The following is a 16715-nucleotide window of genomic DNA, read 5'->3' as shown; positions in this document are numbered from 1 at the left end:
CCACAACTAGAGAAAGCCCTCGCACAGAAACGAAGACCCAACACAGCAAAAATAAATAAATAAATTAGTAAACTCCTACCCCCAACATCTTCTTAATAAAAAAAAAAAAAATCCTCAGCAAAATACTAGAAAATCTAATACATAGACCATGACCAAGTGGTATTTATCAGAAATGCAAAGTCAGCTTTACATATGAAAATGAATATTAATTCGCTAATACACCATATCAACAGAATAAAGGACAAAAAACACACGATCATCTCAATAGATGAAAAAAAAGCAGTTGACAATATTGAAAACCCCTTCATGATCAAAACACCTAACAAACTAGGAATAGAAGGGAACTTCCTCAATATGATAAAGGGCATCCACAAAAAATCCACAGCTAATATCATACTTAATGATGAAAGACTAAAAGCTTTTTCCCTAATATCAGGAACAAGACAAGAATGTCTACTTCTATTTGAATGTTGAAGAATGTTGCCACTTCTATTTAATGTTGTAATGGAGGCTCTAGTCAAGGCAATTAGGCCAGAAAGTGAAATAAAAAGCATCCAGATTAGAAAGGTTTGCAGGGGACATAATCTTGTATATAGAAAATCCTAAGGAATCTACAAACACCTATTTGAACTAATAACAAGTTCAGTAGAGTTGGAGCATAAAAGATCAATAGACAGGGCTTACCTGGTGGCGCAGTGGTTGAGAGTCTGCCTGCTGATGCAGGGGACACGGGTTCGTGCCCCGGTCTGGGAGGATCCCGCATGCTGTGGAGTAGCTGGGCCCGTGGGCCATGGCCGCTGGGCCTGCGCGTCTGAAGCCTGTGCTGCGCAACGAAAGAGACCACAGCGGTGAGAGGCCCGCGTACCGCAAAAAAAAAAAAAAAAAAAAAAGATCAGTAGACAAAGATCAATTGTATTTCTAGACACTTGTAATGAAGAATCCAAAAAGGAAATTAGGAAAGTAATTCCATGTACAAAAGCACCAAAAAGAATAAAATACTTAGGCATAAATTTAACAAAAGAGGTGCAAATATATACGACGAAAACTACAAAGCATTGTTGAAAGAAAATAAAGATCTAAATAAGCAGAGAGACATCCTATGTTCATGGATCATAAATTAGTGCATTCACTGCTGTGGCCTATGTTCAAGCCCTGGATGGGGAACTAAGATCCCACAAGCTGAGTGGTGTAGCCAAAAAAAAAAGTTTTTTTCTTTTTTTATTCCACATGTAAGTGAAATCATACAGTATTTGTCCTTATCTATCTGACTTATTTCACTTACTATAATGCCTTTAAGCTTCATCCATGTAGTTGCAAATGGTAGAATTTCCTCATTTTTAACGGCTGAATAATATTCCATTGTGTGTGTATATATATATATATATATATATTCCACAACTTCTTCATCATTCATCCATCAACGGACACTTAGGTTGTTTCCATGTCTTGGCTATTGTAAATAATGCCGCTATGTACGTAGGGGTGCAGATATCTTTTCAAATTAGTGTTTTTGTTTCCTTTGGATATATTCGCAGAAGTGGAATGTCTGCATCATATGGTAGTTCTTTTAATTTTTTGAGGATCTTCTATACTGTTTTCCATAGTGGCTGTGCAAATTTACAATCCCACCAACAGTGCCCAAGTGTTCCCTTTTCTATACAACCATGCCAGCATTTGTTACCTCTGGTCTTTTTGATGATGGCTAATCTAAGAGGTGTGAGATGACATCTCATTGTGGTTTTGATTTGCATTTCCCTAATGACTAGTTGGCCGTGCCACTCAGCTTGCGGGATATCAGTTCCCCGACCAGGGATTGAACCCAGGCATGGCAGTGAAAGCTCCGAATCCTAACCACTAGGCCACCAAGGAACTCCCATGACTAGTGCTGTTGAGCATCTTTTCAAGTACCTGTTGGCCTGTTGGCCTTTCGTATTTCTTTGGAGAAACATCTATGCAGTTCCTTTGCCCATTTTTAAATTGGATTATTTCCTTTTTTTGCAATTGGATTGTATGATTTCTTTATATATTTTGGATATGAACCCAGCAATCTGTACTTTTTTATTTATTTATTTTATTAGTTTATTTTTGGCTGCACTGGGTCTTCATTGCTGCGCGTGGGCTTTCTCTAGTTGCAGTGAGTAGGGGCTACTCTTCATTGGGGTGCACGGCCTTCTCATTGCGGTTGCTTCTCTTCTTGCAGAGCACGGGCTCTAGGTGCGCGGGCTCAGTATTTGTGGCGTGCAGCCTCAGCAGTTGTGGCGCATGGGTTTAGTTGCTCCGCAGCATGTGGGATCTTCCTGGACCAGGGATCGAACCCGTGTCCCCTGCATTGACAGGCGGATTCTCAACCACTGCACCACCAGGGAAGTCCCAGCAATCTGTGCTTTAACAAGCCCTCTGGTGCACACTAAAGTTTGAGAACCACTGGCATAAGGCAATGTAAAATGTAAAGGCAGGATTCAAACCATAGCATGATCTAAGCTAACATATACTGAGTGCTATGGTTTCCCAGGAGCTCATGTAATTTCCACAACCACCTTATGCTGTGTTGATACTATTATTATTCCCATTTGACACGTCAAGAAATTAAGGTGCAGAGAGATGGAGAGACTTGCCTAAGATCATAGAGCTACTGAATAGCAGAGTTGGGACCCCAAAACCAGGTTTCTCCACTGCCAAAGCCCATGCTATCAAGCACTGTGTCGGCACTTCCCCTGAGTGTGGGCCACAAGCATTACTGGTAGAGATGAGGTGGCCTCAGGTGGTAGTACCTGAATGTTCGTTTTACACTCCAACAGCTAAGTATTTTTAAAAAATATTTATTTGGCTGCGCCAGGTCTTAGTTGTGGCCCGCAGGATCTAGTTGCCTGATCAGGGATCTAGCCCGGACCCCCTGCGTTGGGAGCTCAGAGTGTTAACCACTGGACCACCAGGGAAGTCCTATGTATGTATCAGGGAAGTCCTATGTATTTATTTTAATGTGTCATAGAAAAAATATATATAACTAGCATTCCAAACTCATGATTTCAATAGTAACATCGTTTCCCTTTAAAATGAGTGAATTTTATTAAAAATTAGTTGCTTTAATGAAAAGTATTTATTTGGCCATGCTGTGAGGCTTGTGGGAACTTAGTTCCCTGACCAGGGATTAAACCCAGGCCCTCAGCAGTGAGAGTGCTAAGTCCTAACCACTGGACCACCAGGAAATTCCCTTTAATGAAAAAAAAATTTTTTTTTTAGCTGCACCACATGGGATCTTAATTCCCCGACGGAACCCGTGCCCTCTGCCATGGAAGCACAGCGTCCTAACCACTGGACCGCCAAGGGAATCCCCAAAAAATCTTAATAAATGTTCTGTTATGCACAGATACTGCAAATATGGTAGAGACGGTTAACAGTGAGGTATGGGAAATACTGCCAAGCCAACCTCAGTTACTTTAAAAATATATAACGATTTGTATATTTTACTGTATATAAATAGTACCTTATTTTTTAAATTAATTAATTAATTTATTTTTGGCTGTGTTGGGTCTTCGTTGCTGCATGTGGGCTTTCTCTAGTTGTGGAGAGCAAGGGCTACTCTTTGCTGCAGTGCATGGGCTTCTCATTGCGGTGGCTTCTCTTGTTGCAGAGCACAGGCTCTAGGCGCATGGGCTTCAGTAGTTGTGGCATGTGGGCTCAGTAGTTGTGGCTCACGGGCACTAGAGCGCAGGCTCAGTAGTTGTGGCGCACGGGTGTAGTTGCTCTGCGGCACGTGGGATCTTTCTGGATCAGGGCTCGAACCCGTGTCCCCTGCATTGGCAGGTGGATTCTTAACCACTGTGCCACCAGGGAAGTCCCCCTACAAGTCCTTTTTTAAGGTACCGTTGGGACTTCCCACATGCCATGGAGCAGCTAAGCCTGTGCGTCACAACTACTGAAGCCCGCGCGCCCTAGAGCCCACGAGCCGCAACTACTGCTGAGCCCGTGTGCTGCAACTACTGAAGCCCGAGCGCCTACAGCCCATGCTCCGCAACAAGAGAAGCCACAATGAGAAGCCCTCGCACCACAACGAAGAGTAGCCCCCGCTCGCCACAATTAGAGAAAGCCTGCGCGTGCAGCAATGAAGACCCAACGCAGCCAAAAATAAATTTTTAAAAAAAGGGACTTGTAAAATAGACTGGATTCTAGGTAAAAATGTGCATGCTGAAGCATTTAGAGGGAGGTGTATTGCAGTCAACCTCCTACTTTGAAATGCATCACAAAAATAAGTTGAACTGGGCTTCCCTGGTGGCGCAGTGGTTGGTAAAAAAAAAAAAAAAAAAAGTTGAACTAAACATTCATTGTAGAACCCAGGTGTGAATAAAGGAATTAACAAATAAGCAAAGCCTCAAAGACTAGACAATTTGCTGAAAGACTTTCTTTACACGCTCCTGTATATATTCCAAAGTGAACTTCCTGCTTTTATAATAGAAGAAAATGTTTTTTCAGAGAGAAAAATGGCACAAGAGTCAATTGATAAAATAGGCATTTATTCTGAAGGCATAATGCAAAGAAATTCCCCGAAAGCAGCTTGGGAGTGGAAGAAAACCGCTGCCCCTCCATCAAAGGGGAACAGGACCTCAGCACTTTTCTACATCCCAGCCGTGTAGGGATGGCTGGGGGCAGAGCTCACGGGTGGGCTCTGGGCCGTGGGCCTGGGGTCGGTCCGACTTGCCCACCTGTCAGTGTGGGCCCAGGTCACTGTGTCCTATGTTCCAAGGAGTCAGAGTGTCAGGAGAGCTGGCAGAGGAAGTCGTGCAGAGGCAGGGCCAGAAGCCCTGACAGCGAGATCCCCAAGGTGTCCGAGATACAGGTGGTTGCCATGGCAAACTCCCGGTGCTCACTGCTGGTCTGGGGAGGGCGGGGAGCAGGGGTGAGGCTTCAGGCCTAGCTACCTCTGCCTGGCACTTTCCCAGAGAGGCCACCCACCCACGGCCCTCGACCGACTGGTGCTGACCTCCAGGGCAATGTTGTGAAAGGTGTTCACATAGGCCGCGCCCCCCAGAAATCCCTCATACAGAATGATCAGGAAGACGAGGTAGATGCTCGGCAGGAAGCTCAGCCACACGTCCACCAGCAGGAAGGCCAGGTTGAGGCACTGTGGGTGCAGGTGGAGAGGAGGGCTGAGCCTGGGACCAGAGGTGGGCAGGAAGGGAGGTGCCATCCCGTCCAGCGGGCCCCGGTTCTGAGAGATGCTGATGAGGGTGAGGGCTGACAGGCCTGGATCAAATCCCAACACCCAGCTGGCCTACCAGATCTTGGGATCTGGGGTAGGCCTTCTCCCTACCGCATCCCAGCATCCTAGACCTTGGGGGTCTCCTCCCCTTCTCCCTTTGCCCGTGTCACTCCTACCGTCTGTGATGCTATCCCACCTTCCCCCACTTGGGCTCCCCTAGTCACCACCGTTCACAGCTCAGCTTGGATCAGGGTCACTCTCACTCCTATGATCTCATTCCTCCTCCCAGAGTCTTCCTGAATGGAGAGGTTCCCCTCTATTTTATCAAACTGAGGCTATGGTGAGACCAGAGGTTCTCAACTAGGCGTGACTTTGCTGCCTAGGGGACATTTGGCAACATCTGGAGATGTTCCTGGTTGTTACAACTGGGAAGGGAGGGTGTTACAGGCATGCAGTGGGCAGAGGCCAGGGATGCTGCTCAACATCCTACAGCTCACAGGACAGCTTCACAACAAAGAAGGATCCAGCCCGAAATGCAATAACACCAAGGTTGAGAAACCGTGGCTTAGATGTTCCCACGCCTTCTAAGAAGGCTCGCTGACCCCACCCAAGGGTGTAGGTCCCTTTCTCTGTGCCCCAGTCCTTCAGGGGATCCCACTGTCCCAGTCCTCAGTGCACAGGGTTGCCTCCCCAGTGTGTAGGCCACCCCAGTGGTTCACATGCTTAATGTACACACAGATCACTTGTGGATCTTGTTACCTACACAGGCCTTGCCCTCAGAGGTTCTAATTCAGGAAGAGTGAGGTGGGCTCAGAGATCTGCATTTAAAAGAACACACTCTGGTAATACTAATATGACCCTAGAAACACTGCAGATGCTTTCATCTGGAGCATTAGGCCAGACACTTTCTGTAATGGAATTAAATGATTATAAGCTGCTAATTCTATGAAGCAACCTTGGTTAAAATTATAGCTAAAATCATAAGCTACACATTTCAGTGGCATCTAATGTAGAACCCTGAGTTAAGAATTGTTGATACAGGGACTTCCCTGGCGGTCTAGTGGTTAAGACTCGTGCTTCCACTGCAGGGGGCATGGGTTCGATCCCTGGTCGGGGGACTAAGAACCCAAATGCCATATGGTGCGGTCAAAAAAAAAAAAGAATTGTTGATACAATCTGGGACTTGGCGGGTACAAAGCCCTGGGGTGGCAGTCCTGCTCAGGCAAATAAGGAAGAAAGTTAGAGGATATCTGCCTGCTGTTGACATAACATTAAAGTGTCATCTACCCTAATTCTCTATATTGTTATCACAGAATTGAATTATTAAAAAGGGCAAAGAACTTTCCTGTAAGAGTTGAAGATTTATTTTAAAGGCAATTTTTTATATGCCCGTCTGGTCCCAAGATTATGGCCCAGAGGGATATTAGAGTCACCAAGAATAATTTGGAGGTTGCCAATGCCTTGTTTTAAAGTGTTTTCAAGTCTGACCACCGAGAACTCTGACATTTAGAAACAAGTAAGAAGACGTGAATGTTTAAAATCATGTTCTCTTTCCAAAAAAAAAGAGTTGAAGTTTTTTTAATAGTTACCTTCAGTGGCCGTAGACATGTGACAATGAAACATGAATGCTGGTTAAGTAAAACTCCTTTTGTTAGACTGTTGTAGGTATTTTCATTCATTTAAAGCTTAATCACTTACATGACCTTCGCCATGAATTTGCTCACCAGCCTTGAGATAAGTAACCTGTTGGCTCCAATGTCACTGATTCTATTGTAATTAACCATCCAGAATAAAAGAACTGAACGTTTTCTTATCGTTGGAAACATTATTTAAAAGCCTGCCTCTCTGCATGAGGCTTGGGCAAATAATCATTAAATAAGTGCTTCTAGCTGATTAAGACACAATACAGATTCCTGTTCTTTCATTCTTCACATTTCTATTTCTTACAACCATGCCTGATTTATACATGAGGAAACTGAGGCTCAGATGAGTTCCGGGACCTGCCCTAAATCACACAGCTACTGAGTACAGAGGCTGGGATCTGCATCCAGGTTTGCCTGGCTCCTGAGGCCACTCATTTTACACAGATCCCTGCTGGCTTCTGTTCCCCGTGCTTAGAACATGACGGTATGCAATCAATAACCCCTGCTGAGGGAGGGAAGCATCGGGGCCTAGGGAAGCTGGGAGCCAAGGCAGGTGGAGAGTGAGGGCCAGGGGCTCAGTACCTGTAGCAAGGCCAGGGCCCACGTGTGGCGGATGTGACAGCAGCGGAGAGAAGAGCGGGAGGCAAAGACGCCGGCCTGGTACAGCATCTGGTACCTTCAAGGGGGCAGGGAGTAAGAGGAAGCCCCTCTGGTGCCTACTCGGCAGGGCAGCCCCTCCCAACCCCAGTCCTTACCATCAAAGGCCCGCCCCCCAGCCCACTGCCGTGCTGCCACCCACCCTCAGTCTTCTCACCAGCGGTATTGCTGAGCGTGACTCAGGAACGTGTTCCGGAAGAAGAGGAGTTCAAACTGCAGCAAGGACCAGACGGGGGAGATGGACGGGGATGTGTGGGTCCCCACCCTCATCACTATTTCCACACCCCTCCCGGCAGCCCTCACTCACAAGTCCCTGGTTGATGAAATACTCAGCAAAGTAAACCAGCACCAAGGGGACGATGTAGCACAGCAGGCCCTGGAAGGGTCAGGAGACATAAGCGGGAGGCTGGGAGATGAACACTGGCCGCAGGGGACATGCCAGAGCCACCGTCCGTACCTTAAACACGGTCCACCTTTCCTGAAGGGACAGGTGTGAGCTGGAGCCTGCAGGGGGGCAGGGAGAGAAGGGCAGGTGAGGTCGGCACACTGACTCAGAAAAGGGGTGCTGGTGTGCAAGAATCAGCCAGCCAACACACGAGTGTCAATGCACATACGCCACTGGACTGTACAATTAAAAATGGTTAAATTGGTAAACTTCATGGTATGGATACTTTACCATGGTTAAAAAAAAAAGTAACTAGATGAGACTTCTTCATGGTTCTTGTACAGCCTGATGGCGGTACACCCCTACCCAGCCACAGTGGGCCGTTCTTTCTGGTTTTGAACACCCAAGCTCATTCCCACCACAGGGCCTTAGCACTTGCTGTTCCCTCTACCTGAAACCTGTTCACCTGGATGTGCACAGGGCTGACTCCTTGTCATTCATAAATAGAACCCCTTTCCTCCCCCCATCTGTCATTTCTTGCTTTTTTTTTGGCCGCACTGCACGGCATGTGGGATCTTAGTTCCCCAACCAGGGATCAAACCCGTGCCCCCTGCAGTGGAAGCGCAGAGTCCTAACCACTGGACCACCAGGGAAGTCCCCCCCATCTGTCATTTCTAAGCACATCCCTCTGTTATGTTCTTCTAGTACTTATCAACATGTGAAAACAACGTGCTTCCGATTCTGTTATTTGTTTATGAATGGTACAACACATAGTCAGTACTCAGTGAGTATTTCCTGAGTAGATGAATGTGATCGGCTCTCACCATAACCAGCATGCCTATCCACTCCCTCTTTTGACTGCCCACAGTAGAGAGGAAAAGGCTGAAACTCAGAGAAAGTGACTGCTCTGACGGTCACTGTGTCTCCTACCTGGCTTCCACTCTGGGGCCTCGCTGTTTATCAGGGGTTGCCGGGCTGCCGTGTCTGCCTCCCCTTCCCCTCCAGGGTCCTGGGGCCCAGGAGACGTGAGCAACAAGAAATAGCTGGAAGTGGGAAGAATGAAAAGAAGATTGAAGAGCCTCTGTCAGGCTGGAAAGGCCACTTCTTCCCAGGGCAGCCCCCCTCATTCCTCCTCTCCGCCAAGGCCCTCCATCCTTGGCCAGAGAACTCCAACTGCGCAAAAATGCTTCTTTCTCTGGAACTGAAATGTATCTCCTTGTTGTTTCTAATCCGTGGGCCCTCGTTTTGATTCCTGGCTCACGCCAAGCGTGTCAGCCCTGTTTTCTTGTTGTTGTTTTTCTAATAATCGCTCTAGCTACCATTTATCACGTGTTCATTTTGTGCTAGGCCAGAAGTTTCCAAAGTTTGGTCACTTATGTTTTGCCTTCGTGACATTTGCCATATCCACATTCCCTCTGTGTATAATATTTTTTATTTAATATTTCCCTTTCAATTGATTCACTTTTTCTACACGGCCTTATCCTAAGCGATAATCTGTGAAATCACAGGTTTGGTCGACCAATTGAAACTTTTCCTAATTCACATGAAAATACACACAAAATGAACGGAGTCTATCCTTGCCCCCTCATTATGGGAACCACACTGTAATGAATGCTTCACGCATGTCACCGCACGGGGAAGCAAGGAAAGCCACCATCATTTGAAATATGGGAAAACTGAGGGTCAGAGACGTAAAGTAACTCGTCCCATACAACACAGTTAACAAGTGGCAGCCCAGAACTCAGACTCGGGCCTATTGGAGTCCAGAACCCACATCCCCCCACATGGCTGTAGGGATCTGAAGATTGGGATGGTGATCAAGTTCTCTCTCCTCGAATCCCTCTTCCTCCCAGCCCAGGCCGCTTACCTGGCCAGCAGCAGTGCGGGTATACCCAGCATGGACAGCAGGGTGTGCTGGGGAGAGAGGCCAGCCTGGGTGAGGCCCAGGTAGGACAGTGCCCCCAGCAGCCCTGCTCCGCCAGTACCTGAGGACCACCAGGAGATCACAGCCCTGAGAAGGAGAACACAGTAGCACTAAGAAGGACCAAAGCCAGCAGTGGGAACCCCTCCCCTCACTCCCTGCTCTGCCTGCTTACCTGGGGTAGAAGGCGGTGAGTGAGAGGAAGGTGACCTCCCCCAGACCTGAAGAGATGCTAGCCAAGACCACACCTGGAGAAGGACAAGCATGGCCATACCTACCTAGCCTTTCCCCAATAGCCTCAATTCCCTAAGGGGTGTGGCCACAGCCTCCTCTGCATCTGCGCAGAGGGGCTAAAAACAGATCCCTTGGATAGGCTGGGCTCCAGATCTGAAGTAGAACCAACCCCTTCCTCTGCATGTCCTCTCATAGGGAATGGTACCTCCATCCACCCAATTATCAAATCAGGAGTAAGAATTCATTCTTTTTTTTGGCCGCACTGCAAGGCTTGCGGGATCTTAGTTCCTCAACCAGAGGTTGACCCCAGGCCACGGCAGTGAAAGCAGCGAGTCCTAACCACTGGACCGCCGGGGAATTCCCAAGAACTCATCCTTGATGCCTCCTCCACCTCCATCACAGATGCTTGGTGACTGCTCATCTCGATCTCCATCTAATCTGTCCATTTCTTCCCATCTTCCCCACCGCCTACCTCTCCAAATCGACCTCATCTCCCGTCCCCTATTGTGACAGTCTTAGCATGCTTCTCGGGGGTTACAAAAATAATCCCTCTCCTCTGGGAAGCTGAGGAGATTACCCCCACCAATGCTCTGTTGTAGTTCCTTTGAACCGCCCACCTGACACAAAACCTCACACTCACCACACACAAAACCTCACACTCACCACACAGGCTGATTCCCACCGAATGAGAAAAGGCAACCAGGATGAAGCTTCCAGCAGCACAAACCCCACTGGTGAGCACCCGGGGGCTGAAGGGAGATATGGGCCGGTGGGGATGGTCAGCTGCCATTCTCAGCTCCCCAGCCCTCCCGCCACCTCCTCTGCCCTCCCAGCCTCCCCACTCTCAGATCCCACCTGCCTCTCCTCCCGCCACCTCCACCCAGACCTGTAGGGCAGCAGATGAAGGCCAAGAGGAGCCAGCAATTTGATGACGAGGGTGGGAAGGATGTCTGCCAGGAGCACCGCCTGGGACAGGAGAACAGAGTGAGACCCCAGACTTTCCCAGGGACAACCCTCCCAACCAAGTGGCCAAGGAAAGATAGAAACCAGCCCATTAGACCTGCTACAAACACAGGCTCTGAAGTCACACAGATCTGAGTTCCAGTCCCAGGTCTGCCTCTCCTTAGCTGTGGGTCAAGGTATTCACATTCTCTGAGCTTCAGTCTCCTTATTCGGAAAACGGGGATGATTACATAGCCTAACTCACAGTACTGTTGTATGGATTCAATAAGCTAATATATGCTGCACACAGAAAGGGCTCAGTAAATGGCAGTCTTAATTAGTGGAGTCATGATAGTACCAGCTGGGTGCTGAGGGGGTGTGGGTGGGGTCTATAAGACCCAGAGTAAGGGTAAAGGGAGGACCAGATGGGTACTCACAGCTGTGGAGACAGAATTGCAGTCAAATCGAGATGAGCTATTATGGGAGGTGGGTGTTGGGTCTGGGTCCACCTGATGGGAGACAAGAAAGTCTTTCACCCAGGGAGGCAGGAGGGCAGACAAACAGGGCCAGGCTCCATTCCCAGCTCTGCTCTAACTTGAAGGATGGCCTTGGGTCAGCACTGGCTTCTTAAGACCTCAGTTCCTCTATGTGCACAAGGGGGAAGGCGAGGTTTCCATAGAAGTCTCAAACTAATGGTCGACACGCCAAAGATGGCCTTGTAAGTGACTTTATTTGGGTAACACACTCGGGAACTTTCATTTAAAAAATTTGGGTTTCCAGAAAAATCTATTCTTGGACCAAATTCCCTGCTGGACCTGCAAGGTGGTAGCTGTTCCCCTTGGGCCTGCATCCTCCAGCTCATCATAGACAAGAGGTTCTCAACCAGAGATGATTATACCCTTCAGGGAACATTTGACAATGTCTGGAGACATTCTTGGTTGTCACAACTGGAGGGTGAGGGATATGCTATTGTCATCCAGTGGGCAGAGGCCAGAGATGCTGCTAAACATCCTACAATGCACAGGAAAGTCACACAACAAAGAATTATCCAGCCCAAAACACCAACAGTGCTGGAGTTAAAAAACCATGCCTTAGGGCTTCCCTGGTGGCGCAGTGGTTAAGAGTCCGCCTGCCAGTGCAGGGGACATGGGTGCGAGCCCTGGTCCGGGAGGATCCCACATGCCGCGGAGCAGCTGAGCCCGTGCGCCACAACTACTGAGTCTGTGCCCTGGAGCCTTCAAGCCACAGCTGCTGAAGCCCGCGCACCTAGAGCCTGTGCTCCGCAACAACAGAGGCCGCTGCAATGAGAAGCCCGTGCACAGCAACGAGGACCCAACGCAGCCATAAATAAATAAATTAATTAATTAATTAATTTTAAAAAAAAACAAAAAACCATGCCTTAGACTATAGTCCCACCTGGCCAACGTTTGAGTTTGCAATTGCTTTACAAGAACAAATTGATTCTTAAAGACCCTTCCTGTTCTCAGGTCTGGGAACTTTAGCCATCTTGCCCCACCCCTTAGCCACCTCATTCCATGAATTTTTCAAGCGGGTTTCTGCCCAAGGGTGAGTCCCTCATCTTCCCATAAGGACTAAACATGGTGGTGGTGGTAGAGAGGGTCACTTACATGACTCTGGTTCCCAGGTGCTCTCTGGTGACTGAGGATGTCGTGGGCAGCGCTGAGCATCACCACGTAAGAGAAGTTGTTGCAGAGGCCCAGGAGCCTGGAGTGAGCAGGACAGATCGCCCCCACCCCCCAGTTTTATTGAGATATAATTGACATAGAAGAATAGACATACAATTATATACAATCTATCCACAGTCCTAGCACCAAACCTCCCCCTTTCTTGTGCCTTCTTTTTTCTCTATCGCCAGACCCCATCCCCATTTAGTGAGAAGGTTAGAAATACAGGCTTTGGGACAACAAACTTAGGTTCATATCTAATCTCTGAGACCTCTCCCAGGAAGAGAAGGAAGTTATCCTTGATGACTCTCTCCTCCAAGCTCCCACCATGATTCAGTTCCCAGGGCATTTCTCATCCACTGACTGTGGTGTGGTAGAAAGATACTGGGGGCTTGAAATCCAAAGGACTATGCTCAGGTCCCAAGTCTGCCACTTCCTACTTGAGTGGCCTCAGTCTACTCATGTGTACAATGAGGATTCAAACTTCTCTCCTGACTATCTCACAGAGTGCTCTAGAGATCAAAACAAGATAATACCCTACATGATCTATGAAGGATCTGGTTCACTTATTCTCATCTCCCAGAGCTGCCATCAGTGATGGGAAGGGAACAGGACCCAGCCCCAGGATATCATGTGTCCTTTTCACAAGGCTCTGAAGTGGTACTGCTGCTCTTCCCATTTTACTGCTGAGAAACTGAGGCTCAGAGAGAGAGCCTCACTTCCAACCCAATCTGTTACCCAAGTCCTTGATGTTTAGGTTAGTGCTAGAAGTATTTCCCAAAGCTCAGTATTCGAATTATTTTAGGAGGTAGATGGATGACTTTTAAAAGGTAAGTGATCCATTTATTTAAATGTGCATTAGGAAAATACTGGCTTTCCGTCCAGAGTAGTGATTTACAGTTTTCTTTTAAAAAGTACATGTATTTACAAATTTAAAGGCTGAGTTGGATCTCCAAAATATACAAGCAGCTCATACAGCTCAACAACAAAAAAACAAACAACCCAGTCAAAAAATGGGCAGAAGACCTAAATAGACATTTCTCCAAAGAAGACATACAGACTGCCAACAAACACATGAAACGATGCTCAACATCACTAATTATTAGAGAAATGCAAATCAAAATTACAGTGAGGTATAACCTCACACCGGTCAGAATGGCCATCATCAAAAAATCTACAAACAGTAAATGCTGGAGAGGGTGTGGAGTAAAGGGAACCCTCATACCCTGTTGGCGGGAGTGTAAACTGATACAGCCACTATGTAAAACAGTATGGAGGTTCCTTAAAAAACTAAAAATGGAACTACCATATGACCCAACAATCCCTCTACTGGGCATATACCCAGAAAAGACCATAATTCAAAAAAACACATGCACCCCAATGTTCATAGCAGCACTATTTACAATAGCCAGGACATGGAAGCTACCTAAATGTCCATCAATGGAGGAATGGATAAAGAAAATGTGGTATATAATTACAATGGAATATTACTCAGCCATAAAAAGGAACAAAATTGGGTCATCTGTAGAGATGTGGATAGACCTAGAAAGTGTCATACAGAGTGAAGTTAAGTCAGAAAGAGAAAAGCAAGTATCATATAATAACGCATGTATATGGGATCTAGAAAAATGGTATAGGTGATCTTATCTGCAAAGCAGAAATGGAGACATAGACATAGAGAACAGATGTATGGATACCAAGGGGGAAAGGGGTGGGGAGGCAGGAACTGGGAGACTGGGATTGACACATATACATTACTGATACTATGTATAAATAGACAACAGATGGGAACATACTGTATACCACAGGGAACTCTACCTAATGCACTGTGGTAACCTAAATGGGAGGGAAGTCCGAAAGGGAGGGGATATCTGTACCTGTACGTCTGATTCACTTTGTTGTGCAGTGGAGGCTAACACCACATAGTAAAGCAACCATACTCCAATAAAAATTAATAAAATAAAATAAAATCCTCACAACATGGCAAGGCGCCTGCTATTATCCCGTTTTACAGCTGAGGAAACGAAATTTCAGAGAAACTAAAATCAAGAAGATAACCGATGACATTGAGATTTGTCTAGAAATTAAATGATTTGTTACTGATATTCTTCTCAGAAACGGTCACACAGAAAATTTCAGAGACACGAATTCTGAATTTGAATAGATATTATTTTCATGAAAAAATAAAATAAAGGCTGAGTTGGTTGGAGTAAAAACATGAAGAAAATATCCCTGCAGGTCATATGAGAAGCTGGCCCAAAGGTGAAGGTGATAAGGGAATGAGCGAAATTTGGGAAATTTAAACACGGCCTCAGGGCAAACCAAGCGGTTCAGTAAATATTTTGTGGATTCAGCTCCTTTTTGGAAGCTCAACTCTCTTTTCTCACCCCGCTTGTTGCTTCCCTCTTCCCACCCTACTTTGATTTCTTCAGGCCACTCACCAGAAGCCCACCGCGTTCTTCCAATGGGTCCCCTGACGGTCCTGCGGCGGGGGCCTAAGTGCCGGATTGGCCTCCTCTCCTGGAAGGGGGAAAAGAAGAGGGCCTGACCCCCCACCCCACTCTCAGGTGCACGATGGGCCAACGGGCGTTCTCCCGGGACCGAGGAAGTCAATCCCGTGAGGGTGGGCAGGAATACTCACCCTCCGAATCCGAAAGGCGCCGCCCCGCACAGCCTCCCATGGCATCAAGTTCAGGTCCCCCGAGGGGTCCAAAGTCAGCGAGAGTTCAGAGTTGGCTCCGATGAGGCGGATGAGGGTCTACGACAGGTGAGAGGGATCAACGCCCCATTGCCGGTCCCAGCTCCGGCTTCTCCGCTGCACTGGCGCCTCTACGAGCCACGGCCCTAACCCCAGGCTCCATCTTGCGCCCTCGTACGCCCCACCCGTCGGACTCTGCCCCCGCCCCCTCTAAAGCAGGGGGCCCTGCAGCCTGTACCTTTAAGAGCACCTAAACATTCCGCACCCAGGAATGACGGATCACGTGACAGCACCTGTCGGTCCCTCATCACGTGCTTGAAGGTCCTCACCACTTCCGGGTCCTTTCTCGATCTTCTCTTTAGACCTACCCAGCTTCGGGGCGGGGGACTGAGAGAGGCTGGAAGAACCCTGGAACCAACGGTTTAAAACTGGGATGGGTAAGAGCAGCAAGAAGAACCATGACATTAGTTGGGGACGCCCAAGGCCGTGATCTACCGTACCAGCACTAATCATGGCTGCGAATGGCTTCAGCTCCTCTACAACTGCCAGAAATAAATATGGCCACCTGCCTAGCCGGTACTGTTTCTGGCTGACAACAAAGGCAGCCAGCTTCAGGTCATTCTTATTTCTATCTGTTGCCTTTAGATTGCTTTAGAAACTGCACATAAAGATAACACCCACCTAAAAAGATTTCATGAATTGTCTGTTGGCAGTATCCAAGGTGGTTAACAGAGCCCTTTTCTCAAATTATCTTAGAACCAAAGTAGTAGTTCAACCCTGGTTTTACAGATGAGAAAACAAAAAAGGAAATTTACTGATGAACATACAACGTTAGACCTAAAGGTGACCTTAGAGACTCGGCAATAAGAAATAGAGCACCAGGGCTTCCCTGGTGGCGCAGTGGTTGGGAGTCCGCCTGCCGATGCAGGGGACGCGGGTTCGTGCCCCGGTCCGGGAAGATCCCACGTGCCGCGGAGCGGCTGGGACCGTGGGCCATGGCCGCTGGGCCTGCGCGTCCGGAGCCTGTGCTCCGCAACGGGAGAGGCCGTAGCAGTGAGAGGCCTGCGTAACGCAAAAAACAAACAAACAAAAAAAGAAATAGCGCACCAGAGGCAGGGGTGCTGGCTGCTGCAGGATTCCTGCCTGCATTAAGGGTGCTTAGACCAGATGATTCTAAGGCCCAAGATTCAGATTCTGTGATCTCATCTAGTTCCTCTAATTGGAAATTTGGAAAGTGAGGCTCAGGGAGGGGACCCAAGGAAAAGGTGTCGATTAAGGTCACTTCACAAAGTCCCAGATAAGGAGCGATTATTCTCTTACCTTCCTCTAGGTGGTAAAGCAACATCCTGAATT

The 16715-nt window shown here is 47.6% G+C and overlaps 1 protein-coding gene across 2 annotated transcripts; it reads right to left on the bottom strand.

The window, feature by feature from the left end:
- Positions 1 to 4490: 4490 nt before the first annotated feature.
- CLN3 (CLN3 lysosomal/endosomal transmembrane protein, battenin) lies at positions 4491 to 16351 on the bottom strand. Of its 2 annotated transcripts, none has more exons than XM_024744183.1 (16): positions 15601 to 16351; positions 15306 to 15422; positions 15106 to 15184; positions 12608 to 12704; positions 11417 to 11488; positions 10924 to 11003; positions 10701 to 10786; positions 9979 to 10051; positions 9750 to 9893; positions 8813 to 8925; positions 7955 to 8001; positions 7805 to 7873; positions 7655 to 7710; positions 7423 to 7516; positions 4979 to 5119; positions 4491 to 4872 (listed from the first exon to the last, which is right to left on the bottom strand). In XM_024744183.1, the coding sequence occupies exons 2-16, from the start codon at positions 15343 to 15345 to the stop codon at positions 4753 to 4755; spliced, it is 1311 nt and encodes a 436-aa protein (XP_024599951.1). In that variant the 5' UTR covers positions 15346 to 15422; positions 15601 to 16351; the 3' UTR covers positions 4491 to 4752. The 2 variants fall into 2 exon arrangements, with proteins under 2 accessions (XP_024599951.1, XP_024599952.1); XM_024744184.1 differs by having other exon boundaries at positions 15628 to 16351.
- Between the last annotated feature and the right edge of the window lie 364 nt (positions 16352 to 16715).

The sequence above is a fragment of the Neophocaena asiaeorientalis genome, unplaced genomic scaffold, assembly GCF_003031525.2.
Source record: "Neophocaena asiaeorientalis asiaeorientalis breed wild unplaced genomic scaffold, Neophocaena_asiaeorientalis_V1.1 scaffold91, whole genome shotgun sequence".
Taxonomy (NCBI): Eukaryota; Metazoa; Chordata; class Mammalia; order Artiodactyla; family Phocoenidae; genus Neophocaena; species Neophocaena asiaeorientalis.
Note: the sequence above shows the minus strand (reverse complement) of the source record. Positions and strands in the feature narration are given on the sequence as shown.